The sequence below is a fragment of the Bos grunniens genome, chromosome 11 (assembly GCF_055505025.1).
Source record: "Bos grunniens cultivar Pamir isolate PY7600 chromosome 11, Bosgru_T2T1.0, whole genome shotgun sequence".
In the NCBI taxonomy this organism is placed as follows: domain Eukaryota; kingdom Metazoa; phylum Chordata; class Mammalia; order Artiodactyla; family Bovidae; genus Bos; species Bos grunniens.
The window spans coordinates 96080713-96108355 of NC_141175.1; the positions used below are offsets into that span (position 1 = coordinate 96080713).

Genomic DNA, 27643 nt, shown 5'->3' on the forward strand with positions numbered 1-27643 from the left:
CAAGACCCTCTGTGACGGCTGGACCAGACTCCGCCCCAGCAATAAGATAGGAGAGGAATTGGCTGGAGCCCAAAGAGGGACAGGTCAGAAAGCCTCGGAAAAGGTCAAACCTGAGAGCAGGGGCCCTTCTCCTGAGGGAGCCCCCAGAGAGGTTAAGACCACTTCCAAGGTCACACAGCAAGATAGCTGGCGGAGCAAGGCTGCAATGGGTCCCAGTAGAGTCCCTATCTGAAGTTTGGCTCAAGGACAGATTACATCTCAGCTGAGACCAAGATCCAGTCCAGTGCAGCTGAGAGCTGCCCCCTCCTCAGGCTGCATCTGACCCCGCAGCTCAGGACGGCGAGGAACACCAGATCGGCCGCTGTGTTCACGCAATTAGGCCCCTTAACAAAGTCAGATCTAAAGAGTTATTCCATTAATGGCCCACACCAGAAATAGCTGAGAGTTCATTAAAAGTGTGGAGTTGCTATAGCAATTATCTGGGTCGGCTGAGGATCAGCCGGGTGGCTGGTCCTGGGAGTTCGTTAGCCTCCGGGCCCAGGAGGAGGTGGGGCTGCTCAACAGTGATCTCTCACCTACTCACAGGGGCTTTTCAGGTGCTTCAAAGCCCTTTCTGAAGAACAGAGCTAGTCTGCGGTCTCATCTGCTCCTCACTCAGCTCAAGGCTGTGGAAAAGTAGGTACTGGTGCCCACATCTTACAGATGGGGAAGCTGAGCCCTGGAGGTGAAGAACAGGGTTGGGACCATGAGCTTGGGTCTCACACCCTGCTCTTCAGACCGAGTCTTGGCACCAGGGAGCTCACGGGACCTCTTGCCCCTTCTGGGCGTGCCCCAGCTTTGTCCTCTGGCATCAGATGGGGGCTCGATGTTGTGGTTCAAACACTTGTTTCTCCTCTTGTACCTTCTCCCCAAATAAACTGTAGGCTTCTTAGGAGCCTGGCTGCGCTTTATGGGATCTCAGGGCCCAGACCTGGGGCATCTATTGTGAATTCATGACTCCAAAACCAGCAAAGGCTCTGCTGAAAGCAAGTGAAAACACCTACACACATACACACGCACGCACACACACACTCACACACACACACACACACACACACACACACACACCTACCCATCCCTATGATTAGAGGCCCCTGAAACATAAAGGGCTTGGAGCACCAGATTTAGTGGGAGCCTTGAAACTTCTTTTGTGTCAGGAACCCGAGGCCCCTACACCCCTCTCCAAATAATGTCTCTAAAGTTCATGCTTTACAAGCCAAACAAGTGGGATTACAAGGAGATTATATTGAAATAAATTATCAAAATATTTTTTCAATTGTGATACAGTAAATAGATGTGCTTTTAAACTACTGAATTAAAAAAAAAACAAGATCTTTAAGTGGATCTATCAACTTATAATTTGGGGTTAGTGTTAAGCACAAATGGTATTTTTAAGATCTCTGTAACAACTGTAATAGGACATGAAAATACCTGTGATTTCTACTGGGGAGAGTCACGGTCCTGCTTTCTACTGCAATTTGCTGCCTATATTCACAATGGAAGGAAATGTTACATTTCAGTTTGTTGTTTACTTGCTGAGTCATGTCCGACCCTTTTGTGACCCCCTGGACTGTAGCCCACCAGGCTCCTCTGTCTGTGGGCTTTCCCAGGCAAGAACACTGGAGTGGGTTGCCGTTTCCTTCTCTGGGGGATCTTCCCGACCCAGGGATAGAACCTACATCTCCTGCGTTGGCAGGCGGATTCTTTACCCCATCACCCTTTCTTCTACCTGCATACATTTTCCTCCAGTTGCCGAAGGCAGAACTCCCCCCACCTCAGTGTCAAGAGAGGCTTGGAGGGGCCTTCCAGCTCCCCAGAGCCCAGCAGCCCACGTGCCCAGACATCCCTGTGCACACGTGCACAGAAGCTTCTCTCTGTGCAAGGCTTACCTACGGCAGGGAATGGCACAAATCTCTGGACGAGAAGGCGGGTGGCCGGGGTGAACTTGTTGGCTTTCTGAACCAGGACATTAAGGCCCACCTTCGAAAGAGAAAACAGAGAAAGTGTGTGCTGCTGCAGCGGCCTGGGGAGGAAGGGGCAGGCAGGGGAAGAGCAGAGAGTGAGGGCCACCGTCTTGCCCTACAACTGCACCCCAGACCCACATCCTCAGCCCCACCTGAGGCTGCCGAGCCCCAGTGCGGCTCCTTAAAGCATCACTGCCCAGGCGTCCCAGTGAACTGGCCTGGGAGATAGCTACACCACACGCACGCAGGCACACAGCCTCCTTGGGGACAGGACAAGAGATGGTAGCATGGTTGCTGTCAGAAAAATATATAAGCTGGAAGTAGGTGAAGTATAGGACGCCCCTCATTCCTACTCAGCTTCTTTTTTTTAACTTTTTATTTTATACTGGAGTGTGGGTGTGTGTGTTAAATCGCTTCAGTCGTATCCGACGCTTCTCGACCCAACAGAATAGACCACCAGGCTCTTCTGCCTACGGGATTCTCCAGGCAAGCATGCTGGAGTGGATTGCCATTTCCTTCTCCAGGGGATCTTCCTGAGCCAGGGATCAAACTCGCATTTCTCGTCTCCTGCATTGGCAGGCGGGTTCTTCACCACTAGAGCAGGCTGGGAAGCACGGCTGATGAAGAAAGTTGCGTTGGTTTCAGCTGTATAGTAATGTGATTCAGTTATACATATACATGTATCTATTCTTTTTCAAATTCTTCTCCCATTCAGATTGTTATATAATATTGAGAAGAGTTCCCTGTGCTATATAGTACGACCTTGTTGGTTATCCATTTTAAATATAGCAGTGGGTACATGTCAATCTCCCAGCCCCCCAACCTTTGCCCTCCCTGCCCAGTAGCTGTCAGTTCATTCTCTAAGTCCGTGAACCTTTTCTGTCTTCCAGCGTCTTAAGCACCACATTTCTGGGGTCCCACTGTGAGCCCAGCCATAGGCCTGGCCAGACTGAGAGGGCTCAACACAGGGACACCCATAGGTGACTGGAGAGCTAAGCAGAGCCGCCCAGAGCAGGATGGGGGCTCAGTGGATATCCTGGGCTCAGTGACCACCTTCAGACTCTAGCTCCCTTCACTCAGGCCGGGGCATCTGGGCCTGCCTTGCCTTTGCCATGGGCACTCCCAACTCCAGTCCACCCCCTACACTGACCCTCATCTTCCTAGAACACAGGTTCAATCATATCCACCTCCCCATGGCCTGTGAAAGAACTGCCATCTCCATGCAGCAGTCGTGGCCTTCATAACCTCCCTTCCCACTCCTCCAGCACCCCCTTCTCTCTCTCCACGATCCAGTCGGCTGGTGACCAACACCATCTGCGTTTCCCACCTCAGAGCCTTTGCCCGTGCTGGTCCCTGTGCCCCGAACTCCCTCCTTCCTCTGCTCAGTCCCCGCCTGTCCTGTAAGGCCCACCTCTGCACTCCACCTCCCGTGTCACTGACACTGGGAGTCATTTAACCTTTGTCTGCCTCGGCTTCCTTGTCTGCAAAAAGGAATGATAACATCTGACAGCACCCAGGGCTGCTGTGAGAACGTACGCATAGTGCCTGGCATGAGCCTGGCACATAAGAGGCCTCAGTGAAAGAATCTAGGTAGGAGTGACGTCACCTCTCCCAGCAGAAAGTCACTCCCTTGCACATCACTCCCCTCATCCCCAGCACTCACTACCCTGTGAGTCTGTGAGCCTGGCGCCCCGGCCAGACTGAGGGGGAGGGACTGCGCCTTCCTCACCTTCGGATGTCTGGGCACATAATACAGGCTCAGCAAAGCAGTGGCTGAGGAATAAATGCAAGAAACCAACAAACAAGTGGATGGATGGAGAGACCAGCAACAGCTGGAGGAGGAGCATCCTGGAGAAGGGGGGATTGGGCTGGGGAGGACTCCGGTGGGAAGACAAGCATGAGCACAGACACCGGGAGACAAAAGAGGAGCCTGTGGCCTAGATGAAGGGTGTGTAGAAGCCTCTGCTCCCCCAAACTGAGGCCACAGCCAGGCCTCCCCTGGGGGCCTCCTGGCCTGACAGGACCACGGACAGCCTGCTCTCTGTCTGGTACACCCGGCGGCTCAGCAGGCCACCCTGCACCCGCAGCCCTGGCTCTGGCCTCCACCTTCTGGGTTGTCGGGGAGAGGCAGAGCCTTGGGAAGGCCTCCAGGGCATCAGGGTGGATGCCACAGCAATCAAATCAAGCCATGGCCTGGTGCAAATGGCCCAGACCAGGCTGCAACTGTAAGACCCGGGAAGAGAGCAAGTGCCAGCCCACCAGCCGTGGGCAGCCCAAGACCCCACACCAGGAGCCAGAGTGCTGCCAGGCAAACCCAGCTTGGGCTCTCAGGGGCCTGGCTTCCATTTGAAGCCTCCAGCTGGTGGTCAGAGTCCAATTCTTGTCCTCTCTGTCTGCTCAAGGAGAGGCAGGGAGACGCACGGCAGGTTGGATGCACTTAGGGGGCAGGGCAGTGCAGGTGGGTAGGCTGAGGGGATGCCAGCCCACCCTGGGCCCCGCAACCCTGCTACACAGAGGGAACTCACCAAGGCCAGGTCTCCCCACTCTCAAACAGCAAGTGACTATTTTGGTGACTCAGAAATGGTCACCCCCAAGCCCTCCAAAATACCAGGGGATATGTTCTTACAGAATGCCAGTCTAGAAGGAGGACACAGGCAGACATAAGCGATGAGTAAGAAGGAGGAAAGGGGCAAGTGGAGATACCAGGCCAAGTGCTGAGCGTATCACATGAAACATCTTACTCCAATCCCCACTGCCAGCCTTAGAGACAGGGCATGTTGCTCTTGAACGGATTCAGGGAAGTTCAGGCAGATTCAGAGAGGTGAAGTAACTTTGCTCAAAGATGTCCTAGGTAACGCTAGGACTCAAATCCACAGTCTGCTAATTCCAAAGCTTTGCTCTTGGCCACGGTGCTATTTTCTTTCCAATTGTCTTCTATCTCAGTCAGGAATGTCTGACAGGACATTTTTTTAAATGACCACAAGCCATTTCAGACTGGCTGTCTATAGCGCAAAAGCCTCCCTGAAGAGACCTGGGCTGAGGCCCAGGTGAGCGGAAGGCAGCTGCAGGTAGAGAAGACAGGGCCCCTGAGCCACCTCTTAAACCTGGCAGCTAGAAAACTGAAGGTCTGGGTTCAAAACCCTCTGCATTTGTTTGGAAAGACGCAGGGAGTGCTGGAGGAATGGGGAGCAGGAGAAGCCAGCAGGGAGCTGGAGCCCTTCCCGAGGCAGCCTTCTGGGGACAGGCCGGGCTGGCGGTGGGGGAGGGCAGGAAGGAATAGGGGCCACTGGCTGGAGCAAACACTCAGACTTGCCTGCTCCCTCAACCCTTCCCCACACTTGGCTGACCAGCTGACGGTGCTTCCCAGAGGCTAGGATTAGCACAGCTCAGAATGGTGACCCAGCCTGTCTCCCCCAGGGAGGGGGCTGGGACCAGAGAGCTTTGGTATATGTAGTTGCAAGCTCGCTAGGAACCCATGAAGTCACTCTGACCACTCATCGAGGATGGGCCTGGTGGCAAGAAGGCATGAATACAGGTGAGGCCTCGACCCAGACCTTATTGTCCCAGCAATCAGGATGGCCACAGTCTGGGAAGGAACCAGGGTGGGCTGCAGACTGGGGGTTGGGAGCCCGTCTGTTCTGGTTCCTCGGGGACCCTTTGGCCTGGAACATTTGGTAGAGCCCATTAAAATTAAAAAGCCAAGTGGCTGATGGCTCTGAATGCCAGCTCACTTTCTCTGGCATGGTGGGTCCTGTTTAAGGGAACCAGCTGGCATTAATGGCACACAACTCATCACGAACAGCAGCTAGCGATCAGAAAAATCTGAGCTAATAATCGGGTTCGGGAAAGATAATGAGATATGGAACAGTCACTGCTGAGGGTCCCCCAGGGTTTGTTTTAACAGCCTCCAGATAAACCACAAAATAGAAATTAACCAAACAGGGGCTCCATTTTGGTGGAGGGGAGCACAAATAGGATGGGGATTTTGTATAAGAATTCCCCATGGGGCCAGCCGTAGGGGGCCTGGGAGAAGCCAGAGCCCAGGACCCGTGGACAGCATGTTGGGCTGAGAGAACAGGGGACCTACCTCTCTCCAAGCTCTGCTCCCAGGAGGCTGGATTTGCCATGGGCAGCTGAGAGCGCAGGAGGGGAAGGAGGGAAGTCTGGCAAACCCCCACAGTGGAGATAAATGCTGACCGGCACCAAGAACTGGGGAGGGGTGGGAGACCCACGTCCCAAGACCTTCAGTGTCTTCGGGGAACACAGCTGATAACTGTCTCCTTGAGTAGGAGGGGCCTTCCAGGCCAACACCAGCCTAGCTTCTGCGAGGCCAGAGATGAGACACCGGATGGGATTGGAACAATGCCTGTGTCCTCCACTCCAGCCCACTGACCCCCTGCAGGATGCCTCTATCTCCATGAGCTTCAGGCACTCCACCTGCACACACAGCAAATGAGGGTCATCTTGATCTTCCTCACCCACATCCTGTCTGCTTCTCCCATTCCCAGCTCAGCTCTTCAAGCCAGAATCTTAGGGGTCTACCTGGACAGGAGCCTCTGCTACCCGACACCCAGCTCTGTCTGCTGGGTGTCTTAAGTACAGCTATTTCTCTCTCTCTCTGCTCCCACCATTTAGCTCAAACACCCATCACTTCTCCCTGGACAACTGCCCACCTCCTAACTGGGCTCCCAATTTGCACTCTTGACCCTTCTAATCCACAGCAGCCAGAGTGGAATCAACACACGTAAGTCTCTCAGTGGTTTCACTGCATTTAAGCCCCACACGGCCCTACCTGACCACCTGGCCATGCTTGCAAGGCTCCGGTAACCTCAGCCCCGCCCTGCTCCTCCAATGAGCCAGTTCCCTCCCTCCTTCTCTCCCACCTTTTCTCGCAAGCCCTGCCCTCTTTCGGCTTCCTCACTTTTCCGCTTGAACATCAGGCCCTCAGAGAGGCCTCCTCTTCACTCAGGGCTCCCCTTTTACAGCCTCTGACAAAACCTGGAGCTCTTCTTTCCACATACCTATCACAGTCCCTAAGTACATTCATTTACTTCTTAAAATGTTGGGAATCAAAGTAACACGTGTGTATTATTTAAAACAGAATTATATGGAAATATTTTTATCTGTGGACACTTTACTAAACATCCGTCTCTCCCCATAGGCCCTAAAGTGCTGGGCACAGGGCTTGTGTACACTCTTATTCTTCATGGAATTTCTGGTGCCTGATGAAATGAGTAGGTGCTTCATAAATGTTTCTAGATAAATCAAGTGACTGATTTCTGAAGCAGAGAAAAAAAAAAAAAAAGAGCCGCAAATGAGACTTGCCTTGTGCAGCCACTGCTGTCCACCTCGGCAAACACAGCTCTATGGGGCCAGGTGCACCTGCAGGTCTAAGACCACCTGAGTGGATGGTATATCCACTCTGCCAGGAGGAGGGGCTTTGAGGGGGCATGCCCCCTCCCCCAGGGATATGAAGGTTTCTGAGAAAGGGGATGCCCAACTGAGCCCTTAGGGAGGGTAGGAGGCAGCCAGGTAAGAAGGGAGGGGGACTCTGCAGGCTGCAGAAACATGAAATACCAGGTTGTCTGCAGCCAGTTCTGCAGACTAACGGCACCTGCCATAAGGGTCCAAGGCACCCTGGAGGACAATAGACGGGGCATGTCTGAAAGGAGGGATGGCATGAGGTCAGAATTTAGGATCTACTTCTGGGTGGTGGATAATAAAATAACCAAGTGGTCATACAACCAAGTATGACAGTTGGACCATAAAGAAGGCTGAGCGCTCAAGAATTGTTGCTTTTGAACTATGGTGTTGGAGAAGACTCTTGAGAGTCCCTTGGACTGCAAGATCAAATCAGTCAATTCAAAAGCAAATCAACCCTGAACATTCATTGGAAGGACTGATACTGAAGCTGAAGCTCCAATACTTTGGCCACTTGATGGGAAGGGCTGACTCATTGGAAAAGACCCTGATGTTGGGAAAGGTTGAAGGGAGGAGAAGAAGGGGATGACAGAGGATGAGACAGTTGGATGGATCACCAACTCAATGGACATGAGTTTGAGCAAGCTCTGGAAGACGGTGAAGGACAGGGAAGCCTGGCGTGCTTCAGTCCATGGGGTCGCAAAGAGTCGGACACCACTGAGTGACTGAACAACAGCAACGAAGTGGTCAGGGGTTTCTGCGGGCCCTGGTGGAGCAACGGCTGGAACAGGTCAAGGAATAGCTGAGGTACCAAAATTGCCCACCAGAGGGCGTGCATTGATTCAATAGAATAAAATCTTGATAGCAAGCAGTGGACCCTGAGCCTCTATGGAGGTCAGTTTGTCCTGCAACCCCAATCAGGCTGTTTCTTGGCAACACGTTCAGGAGCAAAGGGCCAAGGTGGCCAGGACAGAGTTGTGCACAGGTTCAAATACCAGTCAGCTCCAGCCACAGCTGTGTAGCTTCTTTGCTAGCAATAGTGACCAACAATGACCCCTGAACCATGCCCCACAGGAACCTGCTGGCCACTTGCTGGAAAACCAGTTATATCAGACCCCTTCTGTCTAGGAAGGGACAACAACTTGTCCTCCCCAGGATAGATGTGGAGCCAATATCTGCGTCAGACTTGTCCCTGCCAGCATCACCATCTGCAGGCTTCCAGAACACTTCAGATTCTGATACAGGGTCCATACAATGGGCCCTCCAACCTGGAAGCCACACAGAGTGACAGAAGAGAGGCAAGAGTCTGGTCTGGATTCCCAGGCTGTTGGTCTCCTAACTCCAACAGGCTCAGAGAAGAGTATCTGGGCCTGAGCTACACCCTGGACCACAGAGGACACCCAGAGCTATACCCTGGATCGCAGATCATACCCTAAGCTACACTCTGGACCATGAGGACATCCTGAGCTACATCCAGAGCTACACCCTGGACCTCAGAGGACACCCTGAGCTACGCCCTGGACCACAGAGGACACCCTGAGCTACACACAGGACCACAGAGGACACCCAGAGCTACACCCTGGACCTCAGAGGATACCCTGAGCTACACCCTGGACCACAGAGGACACCCAGAGCTACACACGGGACCACAGAGGTCACCCAGAGCTACACCCTGAGCTACACCCTGAGCTACACCCTGAGCTTACCCTGGACCTCAGAGGACACCCTGAGCTATACCTTGGACCTCAGAGGACACCCTGAGCTACACCCTGGACCACAGAGGACACCCTGAGCTATACCCTGGACCTCAGAGGATACCCTGAGCTACACCCTGGACCACAGAGGACACCCTGAGCTACACCCTGGACCTCAGAGGACACCCTGAGCTACACCCTGGACCACAGAGGACACCCAGAGCTACACCCTGGACCTCAGAGGACACCCTGAGCTACACCCTGGACCTCAGAGGACACCCTGAGCTACACCCTGGACGACAGAGGACACCCTGGGCTACACCATGGACCACAGAGGACACCCAGAGCTACACCCAGAGCTACACCCTGGACCACAGAGGACACCCAGAGCTACACCCTGGACCACAGAGGACACCCAGAGCCACACCCTGGACCACAGAGGACACCTAGAGTTATACCCTGAGCTATACCCTGGACCACAGAGGACACCCAGAGCTACACCCTGGACCTCAGAGGACACCCTGAGCTACACCCTGGACGACAGAGGACACCCTGGGCTACACCATGGACCACAGAGGACACCCAGAGCTACACCCAGAGCTACACCCTGGACCACAGAGGACACCCAGAGCTACACCCTGAGCTACACCCTGGACCACAGAGGACACCCAGAGCCACACCCTGGACCACAGAGGACACCTAGAGTTATACCCTGAGCTACACCCTGGACCACAGAGGACACCTAGAGTTATACCCTGAGCTACACCCTGGACCACAGAGGACACCCTGAGCTACACCCTGGACTACAGAGGACACCCTGAGCTACACCCTGGACCACAGAGGACACCCTGAGCTACACCCTGGACCACAGAGGACACCCTGAGCTTACCCTGGACCACAGAGCACACCCTGAGCTATACTCTGGACCACAGAGGACACCCTGAGCTTACCCTGGACCACAGAGCACACCCTGAGCTACACCCTGGACCACAGAGGACACCCTGAGCTATACTCTGGACCACAGAGGACACCCTGAGCTTACCCTGGACTGCAGAGCACACCCTGAGCTACACCCTGGACTGCAGAGGACACCTGGAGCTACACCCTGGACCATGAAGACACCTGAAGCCACACCCTGGACCATGAGGACACCCGGAGCTACACCCTGGACCACAGAGCACACCCTGACCTACACTCTGGACCATGAAGACACCTGAAGCTACAACCTGGACCGCAGAACACACCCTGATCTACACCCTGGACCATGAGAACACCCAGAGTTACAACCTGGACCATGAAGACACCTGAAGCTACACCCTGGACCATACAGCACACCCTGACCTACACCCTGGACCATGAGGACACCCGGAGCTACACCCTGGACCAGAGCAAACCCTGACCTACACCCTGGACCATGAAGACACCTGAAGCTACACCCGGGACCATACAGCACACCCTGACCTACACCCTGGACCATGAGGACACCCTGACCTACACCCTGGACCATGCGGACACCCTGAGCTATACCCTGAACCACAGAGGACACCAGAGCTACACTGTGGACCGCAGAGGACACCCAAAGCTACACCCTGGACCACAGAGGACATCCTGAGCTACACCTTGGACCACAGAGGACACCCAGAGCTACGCCCTGGATTACAGAGGACACTCTGACCTACACCCTGGACCATGAGGACACCCAGAGCTACACCCTGGACTGCAGAGGGCACCTGGAGCTACACCCTGGACCATGAAGACACCTGAAGCTACATCCTGGACCATGAGGACACCCGGAGCTACACCCTGGACTGCTGAAGGCACCTGCTGAGGACGCTGATGAAGACACTGAGGCACAGAAGCCAAGTCAAGGACAGACACTATTTTACTGACTAAAGCCACTTTTTCCTTCCTGCCTCCCTGTGGTGTAGGGAGGTTGGAAAAGTCAAGCTGTGCTGTTGGCTCCCCACTGGAGGACTCTTACCCTGCCCCCTGGTAGACAAGTATCTCCCAGGTGCTCTGAGACCAGAGGGGACTGCAACAAAAATTTTGAGGGGCTCTTTAAGTGTAACAAGGGGTTGCACTCTACCCGCCTGCATACTTGGTTCCTGGGCGTTCTGCAAGACTACACCTGGCTCACTCTGTGCTTGAGCTGTAGCTCAGGGTGTCCTCCATGGTCCAGGGTGTAGCTTAGGGTGTGACTTAGGAGATGCCTGGCAAGTTGAAGGCATTCCATAAGTGTTACCCACTATGATTACTTGCCAGTCTGACTACCAGGGGGGCACGGAGCTCCAGTAAGCAAGGGGAACTGGGAGGGGTGGGGCTCAGCCCAGGCACCCCCGGGATACCTCCTTGTGCCCACTGTCTAGGTTAACAATCACTGCATCCTATACAGAAGGCAATGGCACCCCACTCCAGTACTCTTGCCTGGAAAATCCCATGGACGGAGGAGCCTGGTTGGCTGCAGTCCATGGGGTCGCTAAGAGTCAGACACGACTGAGCGACTTCACTTTCACTTTTCACTTTCATGCATTGAAGGAAATGGCAACCCACCCCAGTGTTCTTGCCTGGAGAATCCCAGGGGCAGGACAGCCTGGTGGGTTGACGTCTATGGGGTCACACAGAGTCAGACATGACTGAAGTGACTTAGCAGCATACAGAAGGGACCCTCCAGGGCCCAGGCCCTTTAGGAATAGAGGTCTGCATTTCTCCAACAGGGAAAGCCTTTGACCAGCGAAGACCTGGCTGAAGGTGAAGAGTTTGAGGATCAGGCATGAAGCGACGCTCATCCTCTGGCTCTGCCATCCAGCTCCTGACTGTTCACGTGAGCCTTTAGCCTTCCTCTCTGGCCCCAAGTCCACTCTTAACCAGGACCCCGTGTCCAGACAGGTGGTCCACCTACTGCCCTGCCAACCGCTCACAACTTCCCCTCCAACCCTCTTCTGTCCACACCCTCTGCAATGCCCCAGGCCCCTGAGCCCAGGCAGGGGTTCCTGGCAGGGCTCTCCTCACGACTGACAAGGCACTCATGGTGATTCATGGCCGGCCCTTGCTGCCCCACCCCCGCCCGCTTCATCGTCCCCCCATCACCATCACTCCTTCTACGGCAGCCATGCTCATTCCAGACAGCTTCCGGAGTCTGTCCTGCTCTCCTTCTCCTGGTGCCCCTTTGGGCGCTGTGCCCTCTTTCTGGAGCACCCAGGCCTGCCCTCACCCTCCAGCCTGTCTTAAAAGAGCCAGCCCTGCCCTCGCCCTCCAGCCTGTTTTACAAGAGTCAGCCCTGCCCTCCCCTCTCCAGCCTGTCTTACAAGTCAGCCCTGCCCTCACCCTCCAGCCTGTCTTACAAGAGCCAGCCCTGCCCTCACCCTCCAGCCTGTCTTACAAGTCAGCCCTGCCCTCACCCCCCAGTCAGCCCTGCCCTCACCCTCCAGCCTGTCTTACAAGTCAGCCCTGCCCTCACCCTCTAGCCTGTCTTACAAGAGCCAGCCCTGCCCTCCCCTCCAGCCTGTCTTACAAGAGCCAGCCCTGCCCTTGCCCTCCAGCCTGTCTTATAAGAGCCAGCCCTGCCCTCACCTCTGCAGCCTGTCTTACAAGTCAGCCCTGCCCTCGCCTTCCAGCCTGTCTTATAAGAGTCAGCCCTGTGTGAATTAGGACAGGGTCCTTCCCACCAAATCACTTTTATCATAATCATGGTGACAGCACAGAATATCCTCAGCTTCTTCCCCTCGAAGCACCTTAAAGGTCACACGGGTCTGTGCCATCCCCCAGCACTGGCGAAATGCCTGGCACTCCTGCACTCCTGAAGGGAATGACTGGGTCTCCCTCCGGTAGCCAGGACTCGGTGGGGGTGACCACAGAAACGCTCAACACAAACGCCCGAACTGAAGCACAGCGAGCACTGACAGAACTTCCTTTGTTAAAAGACAGCAAACTGCTAGATTTCAAAAATAACTTAAGACGAAATTTCTTTTTTATTCCCGAGTAAGAAGACAGACATTGCCAGATCTATTTAGAGGGTTCACCAAAAGGCTGCTAACCCCCCCACTGGTGGTCCTGCCACCAGTAGGAGGCTGCAGTTAGCGGGTGCACAGTGGGGACTGATTCTTGGGGCTGCCGCCCAAGGTCAGTGGCTCTTCTGAGAGGGGAAACGGGCTGTCCAGGTCCGGAGAGAGGGCTGGACTCACAGGGCCTGGCCTTGACTCAGCAGGTCCTCAAGTCTCTGGGATCTGCCCTTGGCTTGTCAGCCCTCATCCATGCCGCCTGCTTGTAGGACTCACTTTAATTAATGCCAGAACTGGGCCAACCACTGGGGCCGTGACACTTGTTTGCAGGTCATCTCCTCCTAACAGGCTCACCCTGGGGCAGGAGGGAGAGGGGTGGATTTGTCACTAATTGAAGCAGAGATCAGTTAATGAGGCCTCGAGGCCTGGGCTTCCAAAGAACAAGGGAAAAGGAAAATAAAATAAAGCCTCTTTCTTTGGAGGTTTCATGATTTACACACACAAAAGAAAAGCAAGCAAGCTGCAAATTTTCCAAGTCAGAAACTCCACTCCATCTGCTGGAGTTAGACCCTAACTGTGCGCAGACGTCAGGCGGGGGGACAAGCTGCTGGCGGGTGGAGCGCAGAGGGGCCTCCAAAGCCAACCATGGGTCAGCAACCTAATAACAAGTGATCATGGAGCACTGCTCCGCACCCTGCTCTGTGGGGGAGAAGACACGGGGCCTGTCCCTGTCCCTGGTAAATGTGAAATCCAGCAGAATGATGAGAGGACAGGACATGGGCTGTAACTGAGTGAGTGTATGAGAAAGAGAAGTTTCTAGGACTTGGGGCTGGCATAGAGGGAACACCTCCTCCAGGGGCCCTGCAGCTAGGAGGGGAGGGGAAGGAGGGTGTCCCCAGCACAGGGACACCCCCTGGGGGCTGTGACAGCCCAGCACAAGGCCCCATCCCCTGTGAGTAAGGCCCTGGCTCTGCAAGCCTGGAGGGCCCTAAGTCCCCAGGAACTCTGCAGCTTGGGCGTCAGAACCCTCACCCCACAATCTGGGCTGGATCCGGCCCTACAAAGTTGGGATGGAATGACTGAGGGCTGCAAGGGTGGGGCAGTGAGGACTGGGGGTGCAGAGAGCCCGGAGCCCTGAGAAGAAGCCATGTCCCCATCCCTGCAGCCCCAGGCCTGCTGGAGAGGGCTGTCCCCCAGGACAGTGAGCCCCTTGCACTACAGCCCAACCCAGCCCAGGCCACTCCCCGTGTGGCTTCCTCCTCCTGGCTCCTCCCCACCTCCCCTTACATCCCCTTACATCTCAAAGAAGGAACTTGGGATTTTCAAGCCACTAAAACAGGCACAGCCATGGGCCCCGTGTATCATAAGGAGCCGGAGGAAGGTGACAGAGTCCCTTCTCCTCTCTCACAAGGTCCCCTGACCCTGACCAGCAACCCCCAGAATCAAAGATCCCAATTAGTATGACCCTCAAAGATATGAAGTCCCATGCTGGGTTGCAGGACCACCAGGGTGGGTTAGCAGCCTCTTAATGAGTGATCTAAATGGATCTGGCAATTCTGGCTTCATGCTTGGGTAAGACGTAAGGAAAAGAGAGGGATCTTGGGCATGAAGTGGGGACCCCCGCCCCGACTCCTAACAGGTATTTGGAAGTGAGCCTGGTCCACGTGGGAACAGAGTAAATGAGGCCATCTCAGTACAGCCACAAATCCCTGTTTTGGAGAACGGTGAAATAAATGGTGGTGTGTGGTATCACCACAATACCATATGGGCATCACCCATACCAGTGGGTCAGTACACGGGTGTGAACCACTACATTTATTTAAAGACTTGGGAAAGATGCTACTGTGGCTGCTGCTAAGTCGCTTCAGTAGTGTCCGACTCTGTGCGACCCCATAGACAGCAGCCCACCAGGCTCCCGAGTCCCTGGGATTCTTCAGCCAAGAACACTGGAGTGGGTTGCCATTTCCTTCTCCAATGCGTGAAAGTGAAAAGTGAAAGTGAAGTTGCTCAGTCATGTCCGACTCTTAGCGACCCCATGGACTGCAGCCTTCCAGGCTCCTCCGTCCATGGGATTTTCCAGGCAAGAGTACTGGAGTGGGGTGCCATTGCCTTCTCCAATGGGAAAGGTGGGTTTTACAAAAAGATGAGTATATGCGAATTTTTATTAAGTGTAAATGTTTTTAATTTTGCATTTCCTGATTATTTTTCTTGCCAACTACCTGTACTTATTGGGTAATGAATAAAATAATGAAGTTGTAAAGTGACTCTTACCCTCCGGAGTGGGCTATGGGAGACCACCCAGCCAGGATGGAGAGAGGACCAAAGACAGGCGCAGGGGTGGGATGAACACGCCAAGGTCTTGGGAGCCTGATCTTCACTCTGGCTCTGGCTCAGGCCCTTCGCTGGGTTACCTGCCCTCTGCCTTCAACTGGGCAGATAGTCGATCTAACATAGTCAGTCTACAAACCTCCCCTGCTTAGTACCTGCGGTATTCTCAAAGCCCTGTGGGATTCAAAATGAGTCTATTGCCCCTGTCTTGAGGAATTCACAGAATTCCAGGAGGGCTTGGACATGTGACCACATGACCAAGGCCACCAAGAGGGGACCCAGGGAACACAGGCAAAGACTAAAGAGGAGCTGACATCTGGACCAGTCTTGGGGCTGGATTGCGAGGCCCTTCACTGCTGCATCAGCCACACTGCTGAGCTTCCTTTGAGGAAGGCGGCAGGTAAACACACATCCCCCTAGAGCAGGCTTCCTGCCCCGGCGGGCCTGTCAGCCCTTCACATGGCCGACGGGCACTGCCTCCCCTCCCCTCCTGTTCTCCGGAACCTGGAGCACCAGCCTGTGCTCTCCCTCTACAAAAGCGTCGCCTTCTCTACCTGTGGTCTACTTTCCTCTGCCTGACAGCCCCCACACAGAAACCTCTGCCTCCCGCGCTGCTTGCCCAGCCCTGACCCTCAGACAAGGTCTGGCCCAAAATGCTGAGGGGACAGCCGCAGAGCAGCAGGGTGGCGTGGATGGCGCGGGGTGGGGGCTACTCACAGCAATGGAGACGGCACTGATGACGGCTCCCAGGTAGCCCTGGATGAACTTGGATGCAGGTGAAGGCTGAAAGATACAGAATTTCAGGACCCCAGGTGCCCAAAACTCCCACCCTTGCAAACGGCCTCAGCCACGAGGGACATTCCTGCCCAGTAGCCTGAGGGGCAGGAGAAAAGGAAGGCCTCTGGGAGCCAAAGGGATCCATGCCTCCCTCAGCACAGCTCCGCACATGGAAACACGGGGCAGCTATGTCCAGGGAGACGCCAAAGGGCCCACTGCTCTTCTGCCTTATTCTAGAAAAGTCCTTGGCAGACATTTGACTGGAAGTAGAAAACAGCAAGGGCCAAAATGGCTGGGGCAAGCAGATCCAATTAGGAAAGCTAAATGTTGCGAATGGGCTGTTTGGCACCCAGAGTACGTTCTCAGTGGAAATGGCTATGTTGAGGTGGCCACAGCCTGACTGGCTCTCACAGGCCTTGTCAACCACGCAGGTCTTTCAGGCCAGTAGGAGGCTGTTGCTCCATATTTCTATGGGAAAGTGGATCCCAAATTGTGACACACAAAATTAAGCGAGAGCTGAGGAGCTACGACAGCAATTCTGGAGATGTTTGGTCTAAGGTGAACGGGAGCCAGCCAAGCAGAGCTGTCCAGGTGTGGAGCATTGGAGAGAGATGTGGGCCAAAGGTTTAGATGGGAGAAGGTGGCGATGTTCCCGGAGAATCAGGCCCAGAAGTTGTTCTGTTCATCCCAGCTCATGATTCCCCTGTCACTCCCCACCAAGGCTGTAAGTGCCCAGACCCTCTCCTCCCCAGACTGAAAGTCCCCAAGGGGACCTAGACTTCTCCTCTCCTCTGGTGCCTTTGGACGGAAGTGTAGGGCACTGACACGGGGAGAGAAAGCCTTGCCAGCGGAGTCCAGGAGCCCAGCCCTTCCTCGCCAAGAGAAGGATGACTGGGCCTCTGCTGTGAGCTCATCCAGGAGTGCAGGGCACTTTAGGGGGACAAGCTAGTCCTCTCAGACCCCTCACCCTCACAGGCAGCCCTTTACAAAGCTTTGCAGCCAGCGATCTTGGGGCACCGGGGCTGCTTCCAGGCAAACTTGGAGGCAGATTTAGAGGAATTCAGTCCTCATGTGGCTGATGCTGTCCTGATCCAAGGGCTGCCCTAGAAATGTTTAGAAACCAGCGGGGCTTATCCCTTTTGCCTTCTGCACCACACTCCCACGTGATGGGCCTTCGTCATGCTAGGTGAACAGCCCCTCCCTGGTGGGGCCCCTCCGGAAGGGCTGGCAGTAAAACCCCGAGGAGCAGCCCTGATGGAGGCATGCTACGTGGCAGAGAGGAGAGGGTCACCCTGCCTGCAGCCCACCGCCAGGCGATGGTCTGCCATGCTCACCTTGGTAGCGTTGCGGTTTGCATAGTTGACACAGGCGTTGTGGCTCTGGTTCAGCCACTGAAAGGCAAGGGGAAGGGGTGGGGGAGGAGAAGTCAGGAGAGCTGTGGTCACCTCCCTGGAAGCTAGGCCTGACCCTGGGAGGCCACAGTCCTCCAGAAAGACACAGGTCTCTATTCATGGTGGCTCCATCCACCCCCCAAGGTAGTGCGACCAGCCATCCTGATTTGCCGGGATGATGCAGGTTTCAGCACCGAAAGGCCCCATTCCTGGGAGACCCCTCAGTTCCTGGCAAACTAAGACACTGGCCCCATCCCACCCAGCTGTCCATCTCAGACCAGACCCGGCCCCCTCTCCCAGGATTCTAGGGTCCACGGCCCCAGATGGGCCCACTGCCTCTGTCGCATCATCCGTTTTACACTGATGACTGGACCAAAGGTAGACACCACTCCAGAAGGGCCCTGGAGCGGCTGGCAGCCTTCGGCCCCTTTCAGAATACCGCAGCCCAGTGTCCCGCACCACCTGCAGAGCCTAGACATGGACTCTATTAGGAGTTTTTTTCCCCTTCAGGAAGACTGTGACATTTTCTCCTGAAGACTAACAGGTTTTTCTTCCTGTCCTGCTTTGCCTACACAGACACACACAGAGCTACTCTTCTGAGACAGCCACAGCCCAGACTGCCTCCAAGGGCAGAGACCAGGGGCCGCAATGCTCTTTCACCCACCTCACTACCGTAGGGCTGAGGGTGGATTACCTCCCCCATAGATTTGGATGAGGCTGATGTCAAAATGAGGCTGAGGGCCTCAGGTCACTGGCCATGGAACAAGCATCCAGGTGAAGCCAGCCCTCATCCCCTCTGGCCCAAGGGCTGCTGGGACCTGCTCAGCAGGACCGAAGTCCCGGGGTTTCTCCCAGCGGCTTCTGGGTTGGGGAGGAGTCGGAATGGGGCAACTTTCCACAAGGGGACTAGAACCAGCACTTGTTGGGTGCCCTCTCAGGAGCCTTCTGTTCGCAGGGAAACTGTTACCTGCCAGAAGACAGTGGACGCCAATGTCTGATTGGGCAAGAGAAGACCAACAACCTACGAGAGAGAAAGAAAAGGCTAAGGAAGGCAGAAGAAACCCCCTATACTTTAGCAAAGAAAAAGGACACAGTCACGAACAAAAGTGAGCTCGATCTATACAAACTGATGTGCTTGATCTGTACAAACCAGTGCCCAAAGTGAGTTGACATACAATGAAGAAACCATGGTTGCAGAATTATATGACAGCATAATCCCATTTTTATAAAGGGAAAAAAACCTCACCATATATATCATATACACAAATACACATACATATACATATCTCCAAGCATCAAAAAAATCTTTAGCACAGCACGTAGATGTCCCTGCAGGTCAGTACTTCTTCACATTCTTCTTGAGTATTTCTGTATTCTTTTTAACAACAGACATGTGTATTTTCATAATTGGTGTCCAAGGGAACAATAAAAAGAAAGGAACACACAAAACAAGCCCCTTTACTTCCTCCCAGCTAACCTGGCTTCTTCGCACCCTAGCTGTCCAACAGAATTTTTGTGAGGACTCAATAATATTCATTTCAAAGGCTTTAAAGGAGATCAGTCCTGGGTGTTCATTGGAAGGACTGATGCTAAAGCTGAAACTCCAGTACTTTGGCCATCTCATGCGAAGAGTTGACTCATTGGAAAAGACCCTGCTGCTGGGAGGGATTGGGGGTAGGAGGAGAAGGGGACGACAGAGGATGAGACGGCTGGATGGCATCAGCGACTCGATGGACATGAGTTTGGGGGAACTCCAGGAGTTGGTGATGGACAGGGAGGCCTGGCGTGCTGCGATTCATGGGGTCACAAGGAGTCAGACACGACTGAGCAACTGAACTGAACTGAACTGAAAGGGTGTGTGCTCAGTCGTGTCTGACTCTTTGAGACCCCATTGACTGTATCCCACCAAACTCCTCTGTCCATGGAATTTTCTAAGCGAGAATACTTGAGTGGATTGCCATTTCCTCCTGCAGGGGATCTTCCCAACCCAGGGATCGAACCCACATCTCCTGAATTGGCAGGCGGATTCTTTACCACTGGTCCACTTGGGAAGCTCCATATTTAAAGGCCTTAAGTGTTTTAACAACACAAGTAGGGAAATTTATATATTATCTCTGGGCCCCCATGAAGCAAAACCTACACTATATTTAGGCTATTGAATGAAACATAGATGTCTAGTAAGTATTTGTTGAATGTGTGAATGAATGAATAAATACATACATATGACCAAGTCTGGTTACATTAAATGTGGACCCATTATTCCCAAAGCCCAAATATCACCTAAGACCTAGACCCAATGACTTTATTCTTTTGGTTTATGTCCAGATTAATTGCCTGATCTTGACACTGACCACATCTTAGACTTCAAGGATTCATGTGTGTCTGTGAGATTTACCTTTTGAGTGCTTGTGTGAAAAATAACATCTACCAAGTGCTGCTGCATATGGAAAAAATGTGCACAGCCATCCACATATTGACTTATTTATTATTCCTGTAGATAAAATGGCTCTTTGGCAAGAATTTCTGTAAGGAACAAGTATAAACATTCAATTCTATGCAGTAAATCAAATTCTAGACATCCTTAGCAGCATTAGTAAATCATGTTTTAAACATTAAAATGTTTTAAAACAGTGAAATGCATACACATTTATATTTATTGGCCCATATCAGTTTGAATAAAATTATATAATGTAAAGCCATTCCATAGCACCAATGAAGGATTGTCTTATGATATTTTTCTCCCCCAAGTAAGATCCCAACTCGATTTTTCTTCACAATGACAGCTTAGGGTGTTGGAGTGAGAATCAGGGACCTGGGGTCTCAGCTTTGGCTCTATTCCGGTGTGGTCTCCAGCAGAAGGCTTGCCCCTTTGGGGTTCTAGCTTTCTTCCCTGTAGGGTGAAGAGGTGACCTTGGATTTCCTATCTCAACTTAAATTCTATTCCCAGAGTCCAAGTAGTAGGTATGAAGCCAATACAGATGGTTCCATTGTCTGTAAAAGGGAATTTTCCCACCAGTCCTGCCAAGAAGGAACCCCAGGGGACCCAGGATCTCCTCCTAGTGCCCTAGGCAGGAGCCAGACCATAACGAGGAAGCTGAGCCTAGAGAGGCCAAAGCTGGGCAGACAAGTGAGCCCACGAGTGTGTGGTATGCATGTGTGTGTGTGTGTGTGTGTGTGTGTGTACATTCTCCTACCCTGGGATGTACATGTACGTATGTGTATGTCTGCCGGCCTCCTGAAGCCCAAGGAAATAAAAGCTATTTTCCACTGTTGGGAAACACATTCCCTTAACCCACCGGTTTACATAACACAGGTGTGTTATGAACTACATTGCATTCTCCCCCTCGGTTCCCTTTGCACCCCCTGAATTGCGCTTGGGTCACCAGGACCATCATAAGATGTGGCCCATGGGACTCACTGTATTTACCAGACAGCTGTTGTCCAGGACACTCACTGTCCATTACATTGGTCCCCTTTATGAATCCTCTTGGAGGAAATTTTCTGGTTTCAGGATCAGAAATTTATACTTCTGAACATCTGGTTTGCATCTATCTCATAGACACAGGGCATCCAACTGTGTCCCTCTTTGCACTGACTGTCAAGATGTCCAGGCTGGGTCTCCACAACCCACATCTGCCAAGGAGACAGACCACACTGCATGTGTCTTGTGTGAAGCTGGACTTATACCTTTATTTTATCTTTTCTTCTCTAACTTTCCTTTTGTCTCATTTTCAACTTACTTGTTTTTTCTATGGCATGCCTTTTTTATGTGATATTGAGTTATTTTTCAGAACAAACCTGCTAAGTCACTTCAGTCGTGTCCAACTCTGTGCGACCCCATAGACGGCAGCCCACCATCAGGCTCCGCCATCCCTGGGATTCTCCAGGCAAGAACACTGGAGTGGGTTGCCATTTCCTTCTCCAATGAGTGAAAAGTGAAAAGTTAAAGTGAAGTCGCTCAGTCATGTCAGGCTCATAGCGACCCCATGGACTGCAGCCTACCAGGCTCCTCCATCCATGGGATTTTCCAGGCAAGAGTACTGGAGCGGGGTGCCATTGCCTTCTCCAGTGGCACCCCACTCCAGTACTCTTGCCTGGAAAATCCCATGGATAAACCTAAACTAAAGCAAATTAGTACCCAGTCTATGCAATACACACACACACACACACACACACACACACACACACAGTGTAACCAGTGCGGTTTTCATCTGGTTGGCCAATCTGACCAGACTCCTGTCCCAAACTCCTGCACAGGCTGGGCACCTGTGCCTTGGCACACTTTCTTAAAGAGATAAATTAATTGATTGATTTCACCAAGCGTTTTTCCTTATGTCACTTTCAAGATCTTTATTATCACTTTGGGGTCCGAACAAAATAAAGATTACTTTCTATATTCTACAAATGGGGCAACTGAGGCTTAGACAAATTCAGTGATCTGCCAGAGGCTTCAAAGCAAGCTAGAGGGAGTCAGGTCTCTTGATTTCTGGCTTGGGAGCCCCACCTCTCTAGGGCTTCCTTCTCAAAGCTCAGCTGCCTGAGTACAAGGGAAAAGTCATATTATATGCCCATTTTCGAGCATCTTCTATGCACTGAGCTCCATCAGCTTCCGGAGGAGCCTACCAGAAGAGTTGAATATATAGCATCGAACCACAATAAACACAAAGACCAAACAGGAAAATGTATGGGGATGTCTTCTATAACTCCTGGGCATGGAAATGACTAGATGGTTTAAACAGGTATTTAGATGTGTGTAAAACTGATAAGTTCTCACATCCAAGCAGGAGGTGAGGAAAAGAGAGGTCTGGTTATCTGCCAAAGGAGGTGGTAGGCTGGAGCTGAGGTGTGCATGCATGTGCTCCTGGGAGCAGGAACAGCTGAGAGATGAGCTTCATTGGAGGCGGTTTAGGCAATCAGCAGATGGGAGTCCAGGGAGGGTGAGGTGAGAAGGCAGCAGAACACCAAGCCACACTGGCCAAAGGGGACGCAAGGGAGCCATCTGAGGCCGAGGCAAGAGGAACCGGGACCCGCCTTCCAGGTTCCTACCGTGGCTGGTGGGGCCGCAAGCACGCGGTGCCAGCCTCGCTCCCTATTAGGCAACACGCAGCACCATCTGCACAATCCCAGGAGCAAGAGCAGATATTTTATAACTTCCTTTTTTCTTTTTAAGTCTAAATTAAAAATAAATGTTCCTTCAGTTCTCAGATGTATATCTCTGGTGCAACCTGCCCACATTCCCTCACGCTGCCCTTTCCAGAACACGGCAGGGGAAAGGAGGAAAGAGATGAATAGAGAGAGGGAGCCAGTCCGCCGGCTTCAATGCCAGTGGATGGCACCTCTTCCAAGACGGAGATGCTTCAGTGTGGCCGCTCAGCGGGTAGAGAGCCCAGAAAGCGGCTGGGACCAGGGAACATGAAGGAGAGCCGACAGCCAGAATTCCCAGCCTGCACCCTATCTTGTCGCAGGACCTCGGCCAAATCGCACATCCTATCTTTGCTCCCATTTATAGTTCATAACACGACTGGGGTCCCCTCCACGGCTCCCGCCCCCTGGCAGCTGTCCTCTCTGCACATCTGTCTGCCTTTGCTTCCTCTTCCCCTTGGGTGGCCGGCCACAGGCCCTCGTGACCAGTGCTCAGGCTCTGGTGGTGGGAGGAGCTGGACTCCAATTCTGGTTCTTATATGTAGTGGCTGTGTGACCATGCACAAGTAACTTGAGGTCTTTGTGCCTCTGTTTTTTCATCTGTTAAATGGGGATGGTCGTGGTACGTCTCTGGATGATCAGGAGAAGTGAGGCATGGCAAGAATCGGGCACGGTGTCTGGAACGGAGCATGTGCTGCCTCCCCGCCCCAGGTGTTAGGTGTTAGTATCGTTCCTCTCCTTCTATCTCATTCTTTTCTAGTCTTTGCTGTTCTCTCATGTCTCTGACCTGCACAGTCTACATTACACAATTGAGCAACATTTAATCCACAAAAAGTAGTGAGCTCCTGATGATAGAATCAGGGCTTTTCTCTCTGATGTTCCCCAAAGCCCTCAGCACAAAGTTGGGCCCACAGCACACACTGGAAGAATATTGCTAACTTATCATTAAGGACATTAATTCATTCTTGGCCAAGGAAAAGATCTATGATGGATTGTGACAATGACCACCATCATCCATCTCTTTCTTACTCCTTTTATTAAAGTCTGATTGCATGAGGCTGTCAGCCTTTGATGAGGGGGCAGTTTGAGTTTGGTCCCTGCATCATACCCCTGCGAGGGGAGGAATTTGTTTCCAAGCTCTTGGTATTGCTCTGGCCAATGGCATGTGGGAGGAAGTAGCAGTGTGCCAGTTCGAAACCCAGGCCTCAGAGACCTTATTTATGCTGGCCCTCTGTGCTCCTAACATTGCCAAGAGGTGACACGCCCTGACTAGTGTTCTCATTCATCCAAGGAGGATAAGATGTGAGGAGCAGAGTCCAGCCTGGTTGAGCTGACTCCCAGTTGACCCCAGACCTGCAGTGAGAAGCAAAACTGCCTCAATCAAGCCCAGTCTAGAGCAGCCAAACTCCCGGGTAACTGCAGATCCCTAAGAATGAATGCTATGGCTGCCGCTGCAATTTTGTGGATGTTTGTTACACAGTACTACAGTAGCAATAGCTGATTGATACAGGGATTACTTCATATAAAGAGCGAATATGCTGTCCTTCCTGGGGAAAATTCTGTACCTCTACTAATGCACCTGTACCACCACTAATGTCTTCCCTAGTGATGCTGCTTCCTGAGCAGCCCAGCTTGTCAACCTACTCCAACTGGTGACCATTGGCCCAGTTCTGGGGCCACCCTGGCTGGTCCAGAAAGAAGGGAAGTTTGTAACTGAGCCTCATCTCAGGACAGAATGAGGAACAGGGCCGATTGTACCCCTATGCAACTGGCTCACAAGAAAAACCACAACTTCACTTCAGCCCTCCACCTTCAGAGTGTTCTAACCTCTGCAAAGAGAGGAGGTCTCAGGGTGGGAGACAGGCACCAAATATCCCTGTCTGCTTGGCCAGAAGGGGGGCATGAACAAGTGAAGACAAGGGCAAGGCAGCAAGTCTGCGGGTCACAGTTCTGGCCACTGTGATACTGGGACTCAGAACTGAGCAGCCTCCCACCCCTTGGGCTGGCACTCGTATGAAAGTGATTCAAGTGATAAGAAAAAGAAAACTTTAAATGTATAAAAACAAATTCAAAGGGGAAACAGGGTGTGTGTCTAAACAACTGAGTGGTGAAATTTAAGTCAGGGGAGACTACAGGGTACAGAATCGTCTTGCTTGGCAGGAGAGTGGCAGAAATACTAGCCCTGCCGCCCGCCACTCCATCCTCATTTGGCTAGTCCCTCCTCACCCTCTGGGTTTCAGGTCAGTTGTCACCTCCTCCAGGAAGCCCCCTCCAGCCCTCAAGATGACATGGGTCTCCTGTCACACGCTGTCTCAGCACCCTGCCTGCCCTCTTTGCAGTATTTATCTTGGTAGTAAATATATGTTTAAAATCTGTCTTCCTTGAGAGCTTCCAGATGCTTCAGAGGGATGAGACCACATAACATTCACTTCTCAAATCCCCGGGAGTCCTCGCCGGCAAAGCAACAGTTCTTTAGCATCACACGCTTCTCCTCCACACTGATGCGTTCATTTCTAAAATGTTTCTCTTCATTTTCAAAAGACCTTGCATGGGCTCTGGTACTCAACAAATTGCCTGCTTTTTCCTTCGACTTTGTCTCCATCTTCTGATCTCTACAGCTAGTAGTCTGAAAAGTAACACTCGGACGCATTAGGGGTGCCGCTATTTAAAGCAGCCCAACCATTTCAAGAAAATATCTTTTGTCAAATGAATGTTTGTCCCTGACTGGTCCATTCCAGTGTAACTGAACCCCACCTCTCGGATGGTGTAAACTAAGCCAGAGCTGCAGTGAGAAGCAAATCAGACACCAGCCATTTTGGTGTCTGATTACAATGGCCAGGAAGAAAATTGCGGTTGGGATTGAAATGTGTGAAAAAGTGGAGTCTGGGATGAAGAGGGTTAGGAGATGTGAGAAAGGCCCTGAGACTCAGCCAAATCCTCACGTAAGTGGACCCTCCACGGTCCACCCGTCCTCCCCACGGAGAGGATGTGACTTATACCAGCACCTTTGCAGAAATGGGGTTTCTAAGTTTCCATGATCATCTGCAGCATTAAAATGAAAGGGTTCAGAGTAGATAGGGCTCCTCATGTCCCAAGAAAATATCAGGTTTGAATGTAACCTGAGACCTCTGAATTCACCGACAGGATGCTCCTGGTCTGTCCTCCTCAGCCTCCCAGCTGGATATGAGGGGTTTCAGCCTTGAGTAGCGGGACTCCCAGAATGACAGGAGAGAGGAGAGAAGGACGGCAGTGTCAGGGAGCTCAGGATCGAGGAGGGAGACATAGAGGCTGCCTGGGAGAACCTCAGGCTCGCTGCCCTGAGACATTATGGGGGCCAAGGGTAGAGGCTGGCAGCTGGAGAAATGCAGAGAGGACAGGATGGGGGCCCACACCCTGGCCCTGCCTCTCCCAGCCACAGGTGCCCAGAAAGCACAGGGCTGCATATTTCTTGAAGGAAACCTGAGGACTTAGATGCCAATTGTCAGAAGCGATCACAGTTGCTGGGGGTCTTTCTGGGAAGGTACCTGAAAAAGGGGAGCCATGAACTGCACCCGCCTTGGGAACTGCCTTGGTGCACTGGCTTAGCCGCCATGCTTATGTATAAATTGGGATCTCTTTGCCACACATCAAAGGGGGAAAAGTTTCCATCTTCAAATGTTAAGCTTAAAATAAGACACTACATGGGTGCCAGTAGATCTGTGAAATCTGCTGACTAAACTGGCACCAGCTTCTGGGAGAAAACCAGCTCGTTTCTCCTGAGCTCTGGGAGTGAGCAGGATGGGGGCAGGGTTACTCTCAGGCAAGGTGGGAGCAGCATGGGTGGGGGGTGTCAAGTCAGGGATGCTCACCTGGGAAGGAGGTAATTTGGGTATTACTTCCAGATGCATCTTAGCCAAGACACCTGCCAGCCTGACTCACCCCTTCCCTTTATCACTCAGGGACCCAGTTCCTAGCACATTCGCTGGCACCCCATTTCTATTTTGGTAAGCATTTTAGTGGTTTCTGCATGTGTATATTTCTTACCCATTCTATCAGAGCAGGGGCTTCCCTAAGGCATGGACTGGAACCTTCACTCCCCTTCAGCCCACGCCCTTACTGAGATGATCAGTGCTCGCGGGAGACAGCAGGGTCTTAGGAGAGGTGATGTGGCTGGTGGAAGCCAGGCCAGGGGTTGAAGTGCCCAGACAATCACAGTGCTCCCTCCTTACTGGGCAAGGTGGTGGCCCCAAGAAGGGAATGGGACCAATGAGTCTTCATGTTGCTTATCCACACCAAAGTGCCCAGATAGAAGGCCACAGGTTCTCCACAACCAGCGGCTCCTCCTGGGACCTGGCCTCTGGTCCAGCTGTTCTGAATCCTGGGATACAGCTACTTGGGGCTAAGAAGTGAGTCTCACCTAGGGAGGCTAGGTGAGTATTGTCATTTTGCTCCAGCTGCCACTGAGACCATCCCAGGTCACGTTGCCCATTAATCCCAATCATGTGTTCATACAGAGTGTCAGAGGCTAGGATTCCTATTCTCACATCCTACACATTTCTTTGCAGAGGGATGTTTGCTCCAGGCTGGGAGGGACTGGTCCTGGTAGGACATTCAGTGTCTACTTCAGCAGTAAAGCCTTGAGCAACACGGGAATCAGCACCACGTTCCTACAATGCCTACAAGCCCGTAGTGGCCCTGGGGTGATTGATTTGTCTTAGGAAGAGGAGAGAGAGGAAAACTATGGGCGTCCTCAATAACACTTGTGAACTAGAGAGAGTGTGGACATCCCTTGGGTTGGCTAGATTATACCAGTTGATGGCAGCCATTAATTTTGAAAGGGTCCAGTTGACCTATGAGGAATAAGCCCCAAACTCAACTTCTGTGGTTTGAGAGAGACGATACTGCCAAAT

The 27643-nt window shown here is 52.6% G+C and overlaps 1 protein-coding gene across 10 annotated transcripts in view; it reads right to left on the reverse strand.

The window, feature by feature from the left end:
* SFXN5 (sideroflexin 5) overlaps positions 1–27643 on the reverse strand; it is a 129358-nt gene that overhangs the window by 46046 nt on the left and 55669 nt on the right. For 4 of the 10 annotated variants that reach the window (XM_086327600.1, XM_086327602.1, XM_086327599.1 and 1 more), the window contains 4 exons: positions 18580–18633; positions 17556–17612; positions 16162–16227; positions 1929–2019 (listed from right to left, as the gene is read on the reverse strand). In XM_086327600.1, coding sequence (XP_086183726.1) covers positions 1929–2019; positions 16162–16227; positions 17556–17612; positions 18580–18633 — 268 coding nt within the window. Of the gene's footprint in view, positions 1–1470; positions 1525–1928; positions 2020–2364; positions 2621–12205; positions 12245–16161; positions 16228–17555; positions 17613–18579; positions 18634–27643 lie in introns of those variants that run through there. The other 6 variants (XM_086327605.1, XM_086327601.1, XR_015137278.1 and 3 more) reach the window with 5 other exon arrangements.